Here is a 20,420-nt window from a genome sequence, read left to right as displayed (position 1 = left end):
TTGAAGTGGCGTGCCACACTTTTGCTTTTGGCTGAGATGTTGTTGTTTATATGCGGGGAAGCATCCTTTGCTCAAGTAAATTCTCAGTCTGATTCAGTCGCTGTGCACCTACTCTCCCCATTTATGTGCTTTCTCTTTGATCCCAAGTTGACCTTCTGGAACAGAAACGGTGACTGAAGATGCTTTTATGTGATCTTAGAGCTTGGAAGAGCAAGAACCTCTCCAACAAAGCCCCTGGGGAAACCGTTTAAGGCCTATAAACTCTTTAAAGGAGCACCATAAATCAAGAATGCTAATTTCTTTATGATGCTGCACTCCTTTGGTAAAGTTGTTTGTATCGAATCTTGTATTTTTTTTTATTAAAGAAGCAAGCAGATAATAAACATGAACCAAATGACCTTTGCAAAGTTTTATGCAGCACAAAGCTGAGATAATAGCACACTTGGGGCAATAATTAGCACCCCTAGGACACCATTAGATGAACCTTTAGGGCTGCCATATAACTTTAGCATTTGCTAAACTTTTTCTCACACCTTGCATAGCATCAGGTAGCAATATTTGGATAAAGAGGTGAATTTTGGCAAATTGCAAGGATGCCGGTGTTTTAAAATCCCTCCACGTTTCCTCTAAAGTCAGAATAAGTCTTATCGTCAAAAAGCTGAGCAGAGTTTCAAATACACCAACATATTTTCTTTATGCTAATTTATGCCAAAGGTCAGTGCATTTCCTTTTGTTGTGAGCTTTCAGTTAAAATATGTAAAATTTCTCGCGTTAGTCCAAATCATATTTATGGAAATAAAGAAAGAACTCCTTGAAGAATAGAACAAAAAGAAATACTCTCCAATAAGAACTCCAAGTAAACTGAACACATCTTTATAAGTTTGTGCTTCAAAATCAGATTAAATATATAGATTTTATTTTAAATATCTTAATGAATGTATTGGTATTAATTGGGCCTGTCACAATAAGCAGCACATCAATTAATTGCATGATAAAATACTCATTTTCATGTTTGCTCCCTTTCACAAAAGGCTTTTCATTGTCATAATAAGTGGACTTAATTTATAACTTAGTTTTTTTCAGTCTTTTTTTAAACGGAACCTACTGCACCGTTTAAGAAAAAAGACCTCCATCAAATTGAAAGTCTAAGCTTTGTAACTGTATGAGTTTATTCAATATGTAAAGGAACATTAAAGACAAATAAACAGGAATATAAATAGATTAGACTCGTACCGGTTTAATTTCTGAAAATGATCATTTCCTTATCACAACTTGTTTTAGCCCCTGGTTGGAGTCCATCAATGTGAGACGCCTTGAATGAAATCTGAATCGAATGCTGATTATCTAATTTAAGTTATATGCTGTGAAAAACATTTTTGTACACTCTCTGAGGAGTTTCCAACCGATTTGTTCCATTTTCTCTTTGCCACCGTGGTTTATATGTCCTGTTGCAGTAGACTCTCTGTCTAGTCTCTGTGGTGAAATTGTAACATTTTTTTATGATACTGTGACAGGCTTTTGTGTTGCTGTTTGCTTTGCTGCCTGCAGATGCTTGAAAATCGATTAGAATAACCTTCACATGTTGTTTGGAAACCAGAGTAAAATTAGTCGCTCTGTCAATGAGCTTTCGGATCTGTCTGTTTTTTTACATAAATCAATTTTTGTCTTGACGATATCATCAAATCTCAATGGTATCAAAGATTTTGACTTTCAATTAAACAGTCTTTTCAGACAACAAAGACATTTAAACAATGTTGCTGAGTTAAGCATATCCATCCACCAACTCTCGAATGATTTACAAAAGAGCAGGCTGCAATGATATTTCTAATTATTGTGCATCTTTTAACCATATTTGTGTCAACACAAATATGGTTACACACCTTCAGTTTCACTAACATGAATACTAAGTCAAAATGTAAATCATTTTTGCTGTCTTATTCTCTATTTTATGCACACTGGCGATCTATAAAAGTGGCTAAAAAGGACAATTTTGCAAAACAAAATCTCACAACCTGAAATTATTCCCTGCACTGTGAGCTGCTTTTTGCAGAAATGCCTGGGATAAAATAGCTGCCTGGACTCGGAGGCTGATCAGTATTCACACAGTGACACAGAAATGTGCCATCATTCAAATGTCAAAAAGCCAGAAAATTACTAAATACAAAGCTGCCAGGCAGCAGAACAGGTCTGCATCTTAAGAGTCTTTAGTTAAAAGACGTAGACGCCTACACTTGTCACATCTTTGGCTCCCCCACCAGCTTCTTATGTCTTGAGACCTCAAAATCTAAGAGAGTCTGAGTGTGAGACATTTTTATCGTACACTTCAAGTGACTTTAAACATTTGTTTTGTATCATGTTCACTCTAATTGCTACTTTTACTTCGTTTCAAGTGCTTTAAAATAAATACATTTTGTGTTGTCTCCATTTTATGCCCATCCAGGACAGTTTGTTGGTCTTGCGGTCAGAAAAGAATGTAACACTGAATGCCAGAAACCACCAAGGCCAGTTGACCGGTCAGCTTACAGTGGGTGAGTTTCCAGTTTCAGCTAATTATTATTCCAGCAGGACCTGACTGAATATTAACATAGTCGTGTTCAATGAGTTGGAATTAATGTTAAAATGTACATTTATTTCAGTAACTCGATTCACCAACTGAAACCCATTATTTATTCATTTTTTGTTTGTGATTTTTTTTATATATAGCTAATGAAAACCCAATATTAAACTTCTTTGATTAAGATGTTACAGCAAACTGGCAAAACTGATTTTTAATCCAGAAAAGTGGTTTTGATGAAGAGTATGCATTATTCCTGTTTAAATGTACCTTTAATCTGAAAAACGAGTCTTGTTAGAAGATATATCCTAATTTATTGAATATGGATTTATTTTAATAAGAAATGTATTGATCAGAATTTTGTGGCAATTTCTTATATCCTTATATCCAATTTTTGTAAAGCTTTAATGCAGCTAAAAAGAACAGAATTATGGTGACATTTTTATTTTTATTTTGTACTTTATATTGATGACTAGCTTAGCGGTTTATGTTTCTAGTTCTACAGAAACAGCACTTTTGTCTGTATCTCCCATAAAATGTAGATCATCATTTAAACTTTGAGATTTTAGAAAAAGTTGCAGAGCTGACTTATTGACTCCCAGACACAGTAAATGCTTCCTCACCAAATATTGTGTTCTGCATGATCTGAAAGCGATTAATAATTGTTTTCACTGATTAAAAAAACCGATTCGCTGTTTAAGTTTCAGATTGAGGTTAAACACAGATTTCTTGGTGTCCATTTCTTATTAGCATTTTTAATCAGAAGTCTCCCTTTTAGTTTGTTGCATAATTCTCTTTTTTCTTTACAAATAATAACCCCAGGCCACTTATTGAAAGGGCAGTACATTCATCTTACCATTAAGTTCAACCATCAGTCAGCCTCAATGACCAAATTACCAATTACAGTGATTAATGACCACTGGAGAACAAATGACCTGCTTCTTAACATTAATAGCTATTGATCTTTGTCAACATAAGTAGAACGTTGATGCTAATTTGATAAGACTGTTGATATGACACATTGTGGTCAAGCTTGACCTTTCTTTAAAAATCAGAGCCATTTTTCCCCTTCTGAAGGCCAGTTGATGGTACAACAATGTAGCCATTAGAAATATATTCATCCACATCTGGAAGAATGTAAAACTCTGAGGAACAGGAGACAAGGTGATATGAGCAGAGTTATTTACTGATTTGTGTAAAATATTGTAAAATTATATAGTCTATTACCTCCTGTTCTTATTATGAACATAAATGTCACAGTAACCATAGATACAGCTTCAAATATATGCATTTTTTTCTACCCATTTATTTGATTAAAATGTTCCTTGGTGAGTTGCATCTCAGCTACACAGTTTATCAAGCTTTTGGATTTATTGTGGCTACATATTTCAGAAATTTTGTTGTACAAAATCCATTTCAGTGATTGCATTTCTCTGCTTATTCTGCTTTTAGGTATACATTACATTTCAATGAGGTTGGGATCAGTGCTTTGGAGTTTCATATTCTCTATTTAATCATTTCAAAACAAGTTTTGATGTACTTTTTTGGGCCATTGTCTTGCTGGAACAGGTTTGAAAAAGTTTTAAAAAATTGTAATTAATGTAAAAGAAATTGTTCAAACTACAAACTTTACCGTTGAAGTACAATCAGCACATAAAGATAAAAGTGTAGTTTGCTATCACCAAGAGTTAAAATGTTCATTTTTCGGTGTGTAGGTCCTGAAGGTGTGGAGGCTCAGTGTCAGAGGCTGGAGGTGCGAAGCAGCGATGGTGGCAGACTCCTGTTCTCTGCAGATGGGGAAGAAGTCACAATGACAACAGAAAAGTTTACTGTCACAGGTAAACTTTGAAGCTGTCTCACCTGAATTTCAAACGAGAAGCAATTATGCCCTTTCTTTGAATTAAAAAAAATTATTGGATGCTTTGAGTAGAAATTAGATATTTTGGACACTATTTGTTCTTCAAACTTCTCAAACCTGATAAATCAGTTGACAACATTTTACAGCTACTTTAAATGTAAATGTGAAAACTATTTTGGTGTATGCTCACAAAGATATTTTGGGCATCTTGCATCACAGTGCAAGGACTTGTTCTTTACACAGATTCATTTTTTGTGCAATCAGAAGTGCACAATGGAGCAAAGTCATTATGTCACTGACAAGATGCCTCTGTTGAATCTTCTTCTACTACATCCTGCACTTTAGGGAGACAATTTACCACTACAAATTAAAGTTTTTGTCCTGTCATCCCTGCAGAGAGATGCATTCATTACTAGTTTGATATCAGAAACAATGGTAATTTCTGTTTTAGTTGAAAGTCAGATTTTCTTATTTATGCAATAAGATCGAATTCTGATGGTTGTGATTTAATTGAACCAGTTGCTGTAAAATACTGCAAAATATCTATTTTTTAAAGCATAAAATAGAAATATAGAGCAAAGTGCAAATCCCACAGATTTCAGACTTGCAACCAGAACACTCTCCACCCTCTGTGACTTCATTTACACAACGGGAACATGGGACAGAGATCCAATTTTAGTTGCCTCCAAGTTTATGCTCTATATTCAGTTCAACATAATAAAATTGAAAGGTGATGGTCTAAACAATATAGCCAGCTTTTGGTATCTTTTGAAAGGCCTAAACCTGGTAAAGCAAAACTAAGCTCTGCAAAAACAGCCACATTTTCTGAATTAAATTCTAAGATAAAATTTCATCGGCAGGTTCTGAAGGTGCCGTGTTTGGACACTCGGTGGAGACTCCGCTGATCCAGGCGCCGACGTCTGAGGATCTGAGGTGAGTTGATGTTTGGTGTCATTAAAGTTTAATGTCATCTGTTAATATCCTGTTAAATTAAAATTAAGATTCTTAAATATCAAAGATTAATGCTCTGTGGCATTTCAAAGTCGATGGCCAGGCTTTTGAAGAAAAAAAAAAAAAAAGTCTGACAGGAACCATTAGTCACCACTATCATTATCTCAAACACCATATTGTAGACTCGGGCATCTACTGGTTACTACAACAACTGGATTTGACCACTATATTAATTTCACAGCCGAAGGGCGAGCTAATTTATTAGTTTTTCTATATGGCAGACAGGAATTGATTAAAGCAGTGAGAAAACATTGGGAAAGTGTGAAAGGTTGAGCTATGTGCTGCACTCCTTCTCTCCCCTTGTGCATGTGATCCCCACCGAACTCTGCCTGAGGCTGCGAGCCCCTCGTCGCTCCATTAACGAGCTATCAGGAGTGCAGTTTGTTGTCTACCTTACTGGTCCAGAGAGGAGAGCTGGGATCAAAGTTGACAGAAAAAGCACTGTTCTGGCAGCTAATTCCTCCGGAGTGAGAGGAATACTGATGGTTTTCATTTTCAAGCCACACACACATCCACACACACACACAGAGAGAGAGAGAGAGAGAGAGAGAGACGGGCTCAGCTCGGGGGTGACCATCTGCAAAGTGGTCGCAGTCTCAACGAGGGGCAGTAAAGCAGGACACGGCCAACACAAGAGGGGAAACACAACTCTTTACTTTTTTTTCTATCACAAACATTCGTAACACTATTTAGTTACTTGAAAAAGAACTTAAATATTTTTCCAAGAATGTAAAAATACACTGGAAGGTAAAAATTACCATCTTTTTCCAATAATGAATCACTGAAAACACTTTCAAATTCGACTAGCCGTACTGTCTATTATTCTGCTTTTCTTTGAATTAAATGCATTTTCTGGAACCGTACAGACACACATTTTCCTTTACAGAAGCATTTGAAAAGCAGCGCAAGTCAAACTGGATATTAAAGGCTATTAATGACATGAATTTAAGTCTAACAAGGCTTTTGTGCACTGGCCAATTCATTCAGTAATTGGACTGTGCACAAAAGCTGAAGAGAATAATTACAACAAGGCCAAACTGCTCTCATTACTTGGGATATAATAGATTTTTTTTTTTTTAGAATCAGTAAAAACTGAGTATTAAACCAAAATATTAAATGTCTACAAAAAAACCCAGGAGGTTATAAATTCATTTACATAAATGCACAATGCAAAGCCAACATGCTGTGGAAGCAACTGGAATTTTAATGCTATGTAAATAAATGAATAATAAAAATTAATGAGCATAAACTTAATTAACAAAACTGAGGTTAGGAGTTTTTGTTATCTGGACACATTGCAATGTTTCTGTGTGATGAATCCACTCACACCTTAGTAATTTGTCACTGGTTCCCTTCACCCGGGATGGGAACGCCCAGATGATTTTAAATGACCAAACACATCTTTATGGTGACTGGCAGCAAGCACCAGCAGATGTCATGGGTTCCCAAGTCATCACTGAGTCTCAAAGCTATAAAAAGAACTTCAAACAACTTGGATTCTCTGCCTCACTACTTTTCCTCCAGACTCTGGGAAATATGAAATTTACTTTGACATGAAGAGAAGCTGTTAATTCACTGAACAACGTCAGGTGATGGCGTTATGAATCTGCCTTAAACCTTTGAATGCATTTTTGCTTCACAATCCTCTCAAAGTTGGATTTATTCCAGTTCCTTTTTCTGCATGTTTTCCTTCCACTCAATTTCCCATTTAAAGTATTTGGAGACAGCATTCTGTGAACAGCTAGGGTTTGTGAATATGATAACCTCTCATATTATTTACAATTTCTCTGTGATATAAATATTGTGCATACAAATTCTGCAGCAATACATTTGCAATAAACTGTGGAGCCATATTATCTGCTGGATAAGTTTTTAAACAACTATTTCAAAATCGTCCATATTTTTACTACAGTCCTCCTGCTGCTTAATGTCATTTTATTGAGTGGCAGAGTAACAATATTTTTCTGCAGCTGTTTAAAGCATGAAGTCAAGCAGAGCAGCACCTCCCCAACCTGTCAATGTGCACTGCCAGTCAGCTGACTCAAAGAAACCTACCGTAGCTTTTTCTAAGTCAGCAGGATGGATTACTTTTTTTTGCAATAAACAAGCTAGAGATGCAAAGAAATCAAAATAACAGTAAACATTGTTAGCATAATACATGTTTTAGCAGCAATAGGAATAAGCTTTTCTGTTTTTAAATACTGTATTGCACGGTTAGTCTCTTACCGCCCTCCGACTCTCTAGTCACTAACAAAGCAAACGGTGATTTAAGCTGTGCTCATTTAGACCAGCTGCTGTTTCCTAGAATAACTTGGCCCTCAGACTGAGTTGTCCTCAAGTTGCAGAAAGTCTGCAGTCCCTCATACTAATGACGGCAAAGCAAGGCATAAATCATAAACTGGAAAAGGCTTTAGATTGATTACACCTGTACCTCTAATTCGTCAGCATGACAACACACAGAACAACTCTTTAAAAGTAAGGAAAAATTAAAGTCCACACACCAACGCCAAATGTTCTTTGCCACTATTTTTCAGTTTTCTCCTGCTCATGTAAGACTTTAAACTGCGAGCTCTGAAGAGTTTGAAAATGCTAGTACACAAGTTAGGTTTGCGGATTCTAAACCTTTCTCTGCTTAAAAGGACGACATGACTAGATGTTCATTTGAATCTAATGCCATCTGTGTTGGCTCACATCCTTGTCATCATATTCCTCATCTTTAAAAGAAAGATCAATCTGTTTGGGATGCGTTTTATTTTCCTGCCAGCCAATGATAACCGAGGAGAGGATAGAGCAAAGGCAAAATCAAAGAAACTCACCTGAGATCTTCCATCTCTTTGAAGCACCTGCTCACCCGCCTCAGCAGTGAATGTGTGCACACTGGCACTCAGCCCCATCTCTGTTTGTTGCCATCTCAATAACTTTGGTAATCCGGCTGACATTTAATCATGCATCTCAAAAATGTTTTAAAGTTGCTGTACAAATGTTGTTTTCATCTCTTGCAGCTGCACCCTATAAGAGTATAGATAACAGGGGGGAGAAAACGAGGAACACGTGAGCTGCAAGAGGTTTAGGAAAAAATGGAATCTGAAAGTATTAAAACTTTCAGGTCAGAAAGAGAGGTTGACTATTAAACATTCAGCAGTCGCACAAAACGGGATTTATTTTAAACAGTCTTCACACATGAAATCAAGGTGATATAGCTGCACTGTATGTCAAGAGGTTTTATTTTAGTCTGAAAATGCTCTTTGCTACCAGTCGTGTGTCTCCATTTCCAAGTTTGTGTTGCACAAATTCAACTATTTCCTGAATACAACAATGGCAAGGACACTGCAGACGGCATTGTATAGCTGTGATGTTTTTGTGTGTCTGTTTAAATGGTAACCCACACAGCTCTGTTGCTGCCACTATCTTGCGTTACGATGAGGCAAAGTAGGGATCCACATGTATCGGTATTGGCCAAAGTTTGTCTCATTTTAAAAGACAAACAAGCCAATGTTATTGCATTTTTACTTACTCCCATAAGTAAAAATGGGCTTAGGTTTTTGTTTTTATTTCTGCATGGGGGAGGGAGGGGACTGGCCCTGTATGTGTTTGGTCATATGACAAGGACTGTAAATGGTCATTTATTCCTGTCGGATTTTCATATTGGTGAGTCACTAATATGAATCATAAAATAAACTGTTTTGCATCTATCCTAAATGAACTAAACATACATTGTAAGATCACTGCTGCAATACGATGTGTTTTTCCTGTCATTTGGAGCTGGAACAAAATACATACAAGAAAGCTGTTTAAAAATTCAATCATTACCTTCATCCATCCATTAGTGGGCTGATCCTTGGTTACAGATGCTGGCACTAAGGAAATGGGATGCTATAATAACCCTTCTGAACCAGGTTCACACTCTGGGAGCTTGTTCACATTTATTAAACTTTAAAAAGTAAAGTTTGTTTATTTACAACTAAATTTTGCCAAGTTTATGTATTTCTATTGGCTAAGAGAAGGACTAATAATCTTTGTACATAAATCACGTGTTTTAGTTGCACACTATGTCATGAAATGCAATTTTAACCAATAATATGCCCTTCAAATAGATGCATTTCTTTAGATTATGAAATTAAAACAAGTTTTCAAAAAACATTTCTGTATGTCATCACATTCAATTGAAGTTTATATTGATAGTTAGTTTTTTTTGTTTAGATCAGCATTTGGTGTGTAATTATTTTTGTTTACAGTTTCTTTGGTGATGAAGCTTATCTACGCCCTGCATATTGATTGCTAGTATATTGCAGTTTTGATGTATTGGCAAAGTAGAAAAAAGGTAGAATAATCTTAAATCCACAATGATGAAAATACAAAACGGTTGCCTATTACAGGTTTGACACTGTCTACTACCACCTGGATTCATGGCCCTGTGACGTCGCTGCCTTCACTCATGTCTCTGTTTTGCCCATCGTTTTGTCTGAATGTTGTCATTTGCCCTAATGTGTCCTTTCCTCTTTTTTGTTTTAGTTTGTTGGAAGCGGTGGAGTACTCCCTATTTAACCCAGAAAAGGGTTATTTCAGTTCATTAGTAATATTAGAAATTGTGGAGTATGCACTATTTAGATCAATATTATACAGCCCAGAAATGGAATCAGAATTAGAACAACTACGAACTTGGAATCCAGAAATACTCGACAGGAACAGTCACTGCTTAGTTTATATTACTTTTAACCCAGAAAAGGATTTAGCTCTTTCTTCTTTTTGTCTTTCCTCTGGTTTATTTCGTTTGTATTTCCTTTTAATTAATATAAAGCACTTTGAATTGCCTTGTTGCTGAAAATGTGCTATATAAATAAAATTACCTTACCTTACCAAGTGCTTCACACAGCCGCATTTATAAATTGCAATAAAATGAAAACTGCTCGGTCCACAACAATATGTCTGTTCCTTCCAAATATATCACTTGACTGCAGCAAGTCTCCTCCATTTAGGGTGAAAATGCATTTTGCAGCTCTTTGATTGATCCAAGCAGTTTTCAGGACGTTGCTGCCGTTTCCACACGAGTTTGACAAGTTCATTACAAAGACAAAGATGACAAGGGCTGCAACATTTCTTCACACTGCTCTCCTACTGTTTTGGAATAGTTTAACTTCTCCCAGTTCTGGCTGTAATAATGTCTTTTTTTTATATATATACATTTGTATTTAGGCTATGAAATAAAGTTTGCATTTCTCAGAAGATTAAATATTAGTATCACATCTTGTTTGCTGCCACACTTGTTATCTGTCAGCAGGAGTAATCATTAGAGTGAGATCGTTGGTACTGAAGTGTCTGATCTTTGCTCTGACGATACGCTGAACGGTCGGAGTCATTTTATAGTTTCTGCTTCATCTTTGTGCAGAGTTGACTTTTATCTCTTTTGCAAGGCTAAGAAAAGTTATCTGCCGAGCTGTACTACCGTTAAACACACATGAGGAGTTGGATAATGTGTCTTTGATATTAAATTTGTGGGCTTGATAATGGTGCTGAGGATTACTGAGGGGCTGAAATGATAGAAATTCAAATCTCTCTCTTACCAATCACCGTGTGAGGGTTTAATGCATCCTGTCATCGCTTGATTTGCTTGACGTCCTACTTTTATAGATGACTGACAAAATAATTGTCCCTAAAAGATGATAAAAGTTCGGATGAGACTCTGTCCTTCAAATTGAGTTGGAAGTAATCTTTCCTGTGCTGAAATCGAGTCGTGGTTATATTATATTTTGGGATTCAAATTCTCAGAAAATTTCCACACTAAGATGTGGAAATTATTGTTAAATATTTAATTGTGTGAAGGCTAGTACTGAACAGAGGCAGGGTATACCGTTTTGGATTTAAGTTCCTGCTTTGTTGTATGACATTACAAGAAAAGTAATGTTTGTACTGTAGAGATGGTAGGAAGACGGCGTAGAGGTGATTGTGCCTTCAGGATCAAGAGCTGCAAGTAGCCAACATAAGTTATTATCCATTGATTTCAATTCAAATGTTAAATTGTTTACTGAGGATAAACATGTAATTTACCTTTTTAAATTAAAATCCATTGTAGACCTTTCTCTTTTTCTTTATTTTAACAAAACATTCTGCAAGCAAGTGTACCTCAAGTTTTCCTTGGCCAAAGGAAATCACATCCTTCAGTTTTTCAAATTTAGAGTTCATGATGATATTTGGTCTTTGCTACTATCCACTGGCAGGATTAGTGTCTAAAAGACGGGAATATTTTTCCAGTAATAAAAGTAAAACACTGAGATTTATCATTTAAATTTGAAGCACTTGCTCTGCCAATAATCGGATCTCTACCCCGAGTTTGTCCGCCATTGTCTTTTGGAAAAGAAAGACCTGCAGAAACTCCTGATGTAGGTTTTGTCTAGTGCCGACATCGACGACACACGACTGTGGTCCCGTATTGCTGGCTGGGTTTTTGTAAACTTAATGATATCACTGTCTTCACCTTACAATTGACCAGAGGGCGCTCAAAGGCGGCTCGTCTTTGCGTATGACTGAAATGTTTTGTGAAAAGAGGCTGAAGGCTCAGAGTCAAGGGGTGAACCAGTGTTTTGTCTTTACATGGACAGCTTGGCAAAGAGCCCATTTAAATCAGAATTTTATTCATTTCCCTTTTCTTTACTCGAAACTGAATAATGGCACGTAGCCTATAATGCAGTCTGACACAAAAAGATGGATTCCTAGAAAGCTGATGACGCATCTCATTCTTTGCATTTACAGGCTTTTACTACTTGGTGTTAGATGTTACTTTCAGGTAATTTTTATTTGCAGCTTTAGTTTTTTTTTTTTTTTTTTTTTTGGGAGGGTGAGGAGGGCTCAGCACTGGTATGTCATTTTTGTCCTTTAGATGTAAACTAATTTTTTTATAAGCTAATATCCCACAATATTTTGAGCAGATTAGTAAAAAGAAAGAAAAAAGCAGCCAGTGACCAAAGAAAACCTTTATCAAGATCTGCAGAAGAACTGATGACCAAGATTTTTTTTAATTTTTTTTTTTAAGAAGAGTCTAGCCTCTTAGAAGGAAAATATAGAGTTGTTTAAAACATTCTTTTCTTGACTCTGTCTCTGCAACTCCCTGTTCTAATTTTTATCAACCATAATAATCAGCACTTTTTTCTCCCCCCCTCTCACAATGTTTGCTGACCTTTTTGTTGATGTAAAGGTCAACTTGCATGCAGGTTGTTTAGGTTTCTTGGATAATGAGAGAATCTGTCATAAACAGTCCTCCTGACTTAAAATGCCCCATAAGTCATCCTTTATAAGGACTTTTTATATCTTAAGTTTTGTAGAAGGAGCCAGAAGCCCTGAAACATCCTGAACATAATGAGCTCTTCTGTATGAAGGTAATTTACTCTTTCTTTCAGGTAACCAATGGCCTCATCAGTCAGCCTAATGATCTGAGAGGTATAAGGCATTGCAACATTTCAAAACAAAATAGCTGTCCTACTCTTCTGCAAAGGCACATAATGGAAAATTAAGGTCACCGGCTCCTTAGCTTAAGAAGCCAATATTTGCAGAGCTGTGGTGGCTTGAAAATGTGCGACCCATATTCTTCTGCCAATTTTCTCAAGCTGGTGTATAATTGGTAGTTTTATAATAATAATTAAAAAAAAACTTAATAAACCTCTGTTCCAGAATAACATGCAGTTCCTTAGTAACGGAGTAATGGGATTTTGCAGCAAACTGTGAAGACAATTTTCCTATAAATACATACATGCTAAATCAGGTGGTGATGAGCAATTTAGACACACTAATGAAAGTAATTGATTCCCTGCTGACATTTCCAGAATGGAGAGGCCTGCAATTTTCATCATAGGAACACATTAACATCTGAAGAAATCTAAGCTCTTCTTCAAAATACTGAGAAATCGTATTCAAACATTTGAGTTTAAAGAAAGTTAAAAATGAGTAAGAAAAATATCTCGCTTATTATTAAATAGGAAAAGGTTTAATCCGGTTTAATGTCGGAGAGGGAAGAATAAATTCTTTTTAGACGCTGAAGGCAAATATCTGGGTTCGGCTCTTAAACTGAACGAGTTGTATTTTATTGCGGCCGAGTCCTGGTACTTGTGCTGTAAGAGCAGCTCGTCATGTTGCATTACGTGCAGCTGGAACCACATGCATAAAAAAACCAGCATTTTAAGAGCAAAAATTTCCAACATTTGTCAAAGTACCTTTTTTTTTTGTTTTGTTTTGTGAAAGGCAAATTTTACCCTGCGACACCAGAAAGGGATGTTTCTCTCCAGAGAAAAACGTGTTGCAGATTTAGATCATGCATTCTTGCGTTTCAGGTCCTCGACAGTCACTGGTGAGTAACGCTTGGTGAGCGTTATATCACGGTGATAAAAATGGAAACGTCTCATACTTCATACTTCATCATCCACACCCCAGGGTTTTGTTTTCTGGCCCTGCCAAGCTTACTGTGTCTGGGTGTTAAAGCTACGAGAGTAATTTATTTTATTTAATGCATAGATCTGCTTCGTGACTGCAGGCTGAAAACTTCTGCTTGGGAGCGCGCAGCTTTGTACAGGGCAGTAGTTATAGCCTTTACAAGATTAGACCAATCCAGAGTGCGGTTTTTAATCCTTACTACTCGGCTCCATCCTTGTTTGTATTTTGCACGTTTGATGTAAGAGGTAATGTGTGCAAATTTACTCTGGGAGAGGTGTAAATTATAGTGGAGCATGACTGGCTGTATGGCAGGGTGCCTTCAGGTTCAGTTTGGCATTTTCAGCATCGCAAAGCTGTCTCACCTGGATCGATCACCATGGTAACCAAAGCTGGAAGCCCACTTTGTGGCAGTTTAGTTTCCAGACCAGAGATGCACACAAGGTGACTTTTTTTTCTCAATCCTGTTAAGAACCAAAGTAAATGCCATATTGTGTAAAAAATTGTTCTTTTCATAAAAATATGATCTCCAGTGACAAAGGCGAATCTTGTCCTTTGTTTCCATAGATCAATATATTGATTTATAAAAATATTCTGATCTGAAGTCTTATCTTGGAAGGTCCTACAAAATAATTCTAAATGTATGAATACTGTTCATTTCCAAGATGTTTAGATTCTAGGTTTTACAAATGAGTTCAAATGTGTCTTTTAACATAATGCCACTAATAATAAGGGTTAAAATGACTTCATTTAACATATGTATTGTAACTCTTGATCAGAGATGGATGCATTTAAATGACCTCTCTTTAAACCTGTCTGGTTTTATCGGGCAGCATTAAGGTGAAATGTGACCTTAGGGCGCCATAATCACACATGGTGATGTAGATAGAGAGCCTTCGATGGCCATAAAGCCGAGGCATTTGGTAGAGAAGAAAAAATTAATTCATTTAATGCTTTGTGCTGGACTGTGTTTGAAACAAGCACTCTTGGAAATTGAACACTTTGTCTTGTGGAAGAGTTGGCCCGCGTGTGTGTGTGTGTGTGTGGAGGCAGCGGGTGATGATTGAACTGCTTTGAATGGAGTGAAAATGTCTCACACACTCGCATCACACACCACTAATTTCTAACGGCGCAGCTCAGTGCAGAGTGTTGTAAATGAGTGTTTTAATGACTCCGCCGTCCAGGCCATGGATCATCGCCGGAGTCTGGAGAAATTATTAAAATGTGACTCGCTCAAACATTATTTTAGCTCCCAAAGAAAGGAAAAAAGAGACAGGAAAAACATGGATGTGCTTCAGGGGAGAGGAGATTTGTTTATTTTAAATCTTTCCTCAAATCTCTATAGCCTTTTTTTTTATTTTATTTTTTTTTATGATATTCTAAAATGTGGGCCACATTAAGCAGCTGCAGAGATTCAAACAAATTCAACAGGGCTGCTTAAAGCATCCCATTTAAAATTTATTGAAAAGAGATTTAGGCAAGATGTGGGGGGAGAAAATCAATTTGCAACAGTTATGAGTTATGAAAACAGATATTCACATCGATTGGCGCTCACACTTATCTGTCTGCGTGTAAACAAACGGCCCATGGAGGAAAGATGCAAATTACGTTGGCCTCAGTGATGCTGAAAGTCAAAAATCAGCTGCTTGGTCTGTGTGCCTCACAGGGCTGGGGGTGCAGGGGGGCTGGTTTGGTTTGGACTGATGTGCTGCGGCACCTTTACATGAACAGCAGCAGAATTCTACAAAAATATATAGAAAGTAAGGAGCAGTATCAACAACTTGCCTTTATATTTTTGCTCAAATTTATTAACGTTTCTCTGCCTTGTATTAAAGTTGACTGAGCTCAACGGCCAATAAAATGCGAATTACACGCAATGGTGTGTAAACATGGAAGAGAATTCAAAGTGTAGTTTGAATTTTTCCATTTATTGAATCGCACAGACCAATTGATTGAGTTTAGCAACTTTTAACATCTGGCTGAAACGATCCTTTTAAGGTTGGAGTCGCCCACGAGAACCCTGACCATGGAGGCTCCGAGAGGCGTGGAAGTGAGCGCAGCCACGGGGACGCTGAAGATCGGCAGCAGAAAGGATCTGCAGCTGGAAGCCACAGAGGGAGAGGTGAGAGCATCTCAAGTTACGGTTTTCTGTTTTACTTGGATCGTCTTTCTCTGCGGTTGGCATGTAGGGAGCATATCGTCTTCTCCAGCACATCCAAAGACGTGCTGGAAGAAGTAATGTATCTTGTCCTTATATCTCACCATCATCTGTCCATCAAATCATTCATCCGTCTGTCTTTAGATGGTTCTTTAGATTGCTCATTTGTCCGTCCATCCAAACACCTTTCCTTGTAGTCTGGTGTAGACAGGTTCCACACATGAGGCCTGACTCCTCTAAAGAATATGAAAGCTATTTTTTTTACTGTTTTGTTTCATTAGTGGGGCTCTAACACACAGAGACATTTGGAAACTTGTGTTTGGAGGTAATTGAAGTGTTTGTACCTCCAGGAGGATTGTTGGGATTTGCAGCTGCACAGTGGAGGACAAGCGTCTCAGCTCAACTTCTCAGTTTGCTCTGTGGTTGTTTTGGTCATTCGTAGGCTGATTGTTGCATCTGGTACAGAAACATACAAGTCAGAACTTTTCTGTATTTAAAAAGCCAACCTGCTAAGAGAAAATTCCACTGTTTTTGTGAAGAAGCAGAATAAAGACAATTGAGTGACAATAAGTGATTAAAGAAACAACTGTGGATGTTTACTTTCAGTGACAATCAGCTAATATGAAAGTGAGAATTATGCCTGCTGCAAACGGTTATGTGTAAAAGTAAAGACCTGCTTCCTGCTTTATTCTCATCTGAGCAAGGCTGCTGTCTTTCACATTCAGTTTGCTCTGACAGGTATTGAAGAATCGGTTTCCGGCGGGTGCACATCGCACCAGGACACGTCGACTGATTTGTTTGACTTCCAGTTTTTCTCCTCCAGATTCTCCTTGACGCCGACAGCATTCGGCTGGAAAACCTCCCGCTCGGCCTCTACGCCGCGTCCGCCGGCGAGCCCTTCAGGAAGCAGGCCGTGTACGAGGTGTGCGTCTGCCCCAGCGGCAAGATCTACCTTTCTCCAGCTGAGAGCGTTTCCACCTGCCAGGCCATGAGCAGCATCTGCCTTTGGAGCTGACCTGAGAGCGGCGTGTGGCGACGACGAGCAGAACCCTGGTATCGGCTCTGCGATCTGAGATTACTGGAGTGGAGACGGAAAGCTTCAAGCTCTGAGCTGTCAGCGCTCGTAGCAGGACAGAAGCGTTCAAACCGCTGCCTGCAGAGGATCGACGGAGGCTCACACTTCACTGACTGAGGAGGAGAGTCGGAGAAGTTCTCTGAAACCAGGAATACGTACAGATCAGTTCTCACAATCAAACCACAGAGAGAGGACACAACTTTTATTTTTCTACTTTTAGGTTTATGGAGATTGTTTTAAATTTGAAAGAAAGAAAAAAATAAATAACAAGGTGCCTTCAGTTTTAAATGGTGTCACGTTGAAACCGTCTTGTCAATTAGACACAAAGGGATTAAAAAAATAAATAAAGCAAGCACAAACAAAAACTTTGTTTAATCTAAATGTATTTTTCAGCAAAGCTGGAGACGCTTGGAATCAAATTGAAACGGGTTTGTTGAATTTATTAGCAGGAGCTCATGTCAGATAAGGATCGCTTTGAAGATGCAGATGAAAGATGTTTTCCCAAACCAAAGGTAACTATTTATCCTGCCCTTTGCTTCTTTTATGCCGTACCACGTTTGAGAAAATACTCAGTTTGATTTTCTGTCTCTTTCCGTCTTAACTTGTGCTCCTTTACAGCTCTGTGAGAGGTGCAGCTCCAGCCAGAAATTTTACATTCACTTGAGGAATAATTACATACAGTACTGTTATTTTTATTTTTTTTTAAAGGCACTCGTCATCTTTATTCCAATATTTTCTAAACCTGAAATGCGACAGTGAAGGTCAGCAAAACCCAGAAACTTCATGTTTACTTGCTCATTTCAAATGTAGTTTAAATGCTGGTGTTGGAGGAAGCCCTTCATTATTTCATCCATTTTTTTTTTTTTTTTTGCAATGCACCAACACCACTGGCAGTGAAACAAACCCTCAGCATGATGCTGCCACCACCATGCCAGTTGATGTCTAAAATTAGAAAGCCTCTCATTGTCTCCTCCAAAACATTTGTCTTCTCAATCTTTGGTCTGATAACGCCATAAAACTTTTCTCCGGACGGAATTAGATTCAGCGAATTCCAACATCTGCAACCATTTTTCTGATTTTCAAACTAATATAAGTTGTGTAATAACTCCGACCAGGAAATTGCAAATGTCTAAACCATTCCAGCTCGGTTTTGGTTCTAGATCTGTTTACTTGCGCTCTCCTGTTTACTCTCATGCTGGCTTTCGTGTTAAACCTGTGACAGTCTGCTAACGGCATCTCTTTCCAAGGTTCCCCGAAGGCTGTCTAACCTGGGCTCGCCAGCTGAGAGCGAGGCAGGCGGCCATGTTTCATGTGACCTGATGCAGACGCTTACTCCCTCGAGGCTTCCAGACATGAGCTTGTCTGGTAAGAGACCCATCACCTTATCTTAAGGAAGTTACTCAGACATGCAGCTGAGTGTTTATCTTCTGCCCTGAAGGACAATTTAAAGGGCAAACGTTGTTTTTCTAGGTCTGAAATATGAAAAAGTATGAAAAGTAAATAAAACACATTTGGCATTTTGTTGATTTTTGAAGAAGTAAGTCAATTTCTTTTCGTGAGTTTTTTTTTTTCTTCTTTAAAGTGGAAAGGTATTCTCAGCGACTGCCAGCAGATTTAAATTGAAAACCGATTAATTTCTTGGCACAAAGGGCCTCCTTATGTTTAATTTGCAGCAGCATCCGCTGGTTTCTCTAAATGAACGGCACAACATACATATCACTACTTGATATGAAACGGCAGACGACAAGAAAAAATACAGCAAAACGCATCCATCAAAGTCTTTGTAATGTCAACAAAGACTCGGAACAACAACAACAACAGCCTGCTTGGCTGAATTGTGTTTTTTTTTTTTTTAGATCATAAATTATCCCCATAATGTCAGGTTACACTACAGACGTCCTGTGAGTCGCACTGATTGTGGCTAAAATCCTCCCGTGAAGGATTGCTGTTGATGAATTCAGGGACCTCCGAGGCCTGATCGGTGGGTGATAGCGGCGCAGCTGACCCCGGGTGGCTTTCACATGCGCACATGCAGAAAGCAGGTGGAAATCAGTGGAGCCGTTGCCAAAATTGCCTCTAGATACCATCTGAGCTGGAGCTGATGCTGGCTGAATAAAGATTTGTATCTATGTGGGACCTGAAAGTCTCCGCTGGAAACACTGGAGAGACGTGAACAGGACCTGCAGGAGAAGGACGTTTCAAACTCAAATGTCTTTTATCATTAATTGGTCAATGGTTCATTATTATGTTCTGTCCGCATTAAAACAACATGCTGTTGTTTTTGTGCTCTTCTTGCTGCAACAAACTGAGTCACACCTCATGAATATGCATGGCCTCCATCGTTTCAGTGCTCGTTCTTATGAAACTCGCATCAAATCTACTCGGATCACCAAATGCATTGCGGCTGATTGGGAATGGAGTTTTTTTTCCCTCTGAGCAGCTCAGTCAAATCTTAGTTTAGAGGAAAGCCACAAGTTCAAAGTGCCAAGTAAAGATTTCCCAAATGAAGTGCTCAGGCTGCTCGCAGTTTCAAAGTTTGGGTTTGTTTGGACTATTTTCAATACTTGGATAAATATCAGAGTCCCTGCACTGTGTAGAAAGACCAAGAATTCAATTTAAAAAATTTGGGGGCTAGGAAATAATTTTTGTATTTTCATTCTCATTCCCATTCTTTAAATATCATCTCTGACAGCCAGCTGTCCGATCGTTTTCCCATCCATCCAGCCAGTCCACCTGCTTTCCAGATACTTTGGGCTGAAGTCCAGAAAGCTGCAAGCTGGGATTTTTCTTTGTTTAGAGCATGCAGTCAATTAAACCTGACCAAACATTTAAAGAAAACTGCTACAAGAGTTTGAATTATGCTTCAAAAATCCCCTTGGTGATAAATATGGTCATTCAGGAGTTTGCCTCTAGAAATGTTAAAATGGGGAAACATGTTGGAACCATGCTAGGTGTTTGCTGTTAAATTGAACTTGATGTTTAGCTCCATTTGCAACTTTAATGTAGAAATCAATTAGTTTTAACTCATATATTCCTATTATCAAATGGATGCAGCACTGACTAAATGTGTCTCACAGAATTCAAATCTTTCATCTTTAGCTAAAGATTGAGTCGTGTTTGACAAAATGCATCAGCCAAAGCCTTTCTGTATGTTTTCTGTATGTTAAAAATAGCTCATAAATACAGCCACTGTCTAACAAAATATCCTGAATCCGGAAATATTTAGCCCTAGTGTGGTGAAAGACAGGAAAACAGTACAATCTGAGGAGCAGCCACCATAAAGTAATTACCAGAACAGTTTCTAGTTAACCTCCTGTCATCTGACTAATAGGACATTTAAGACGAGTCC

At 37.9% G+C, this 20,420-nt stretch overlaps 1 protein-coding gene across 2 annotated transcripts in view; it reads left to right on the top strand.

The window, feature by feature from the left end:
• Positions 1-18,558, top strand: part of LOC103480654 (zeta-sarcoglycan-like) — a 41,100-nt gene extending 22,542 nt beyond the window's left edge. Inside the window, exons 4-8 of one of the 2 annotated variants that reach the window (XM_008435682.2) lie at positions 2,441-2,528; positions 4,270-4,392; positions 5,273-5,345; positions 15,837-15,960; positions 16,820-18,558. In XM_008435682.2, the coding sequence (XP_008433904.1) occupies positions 2,441-2,528; positions 4,270-4,392; positions 5,273-5,345; positions 15,837-15,960; positions 16,820-17,011 (600 nt within the window). In that variant the 3' untranslated portion in view covers positions 17,012-18,558. Of the gene's footprint in view, positions 1-2,440; positions 2,529-4,269; positions 4,393-5,272; positions 5,346-15,836; positions 15,961-16,805 lie in introns of both variants that reach the window. The other variant, XM_017310606.1, reaches the window with a different exon arrangement.
• Positions 18,559-20,420: the final 1,862 nt, after the last annotated feature.

The sequence above is a fragment of the Poecilia reticulata genome, linkage group LG18 (genome assembly GCF_000633615.1).
Source record: "Poecilia reticulata strain Guanapo linkage group LG18, Guppy_female_1.0+MT, whole genome shotgun sequence".
Lineage (NCBI taxonomy): Eukaryota > Metazoa > Chordata > Actinopteri > Cyprinodontiformes > Poeciliidae > Poecilia > Poecilia reticulata.
This window is presented reverse-complemented; position numbering and strand designations above follow the sequence as displayed.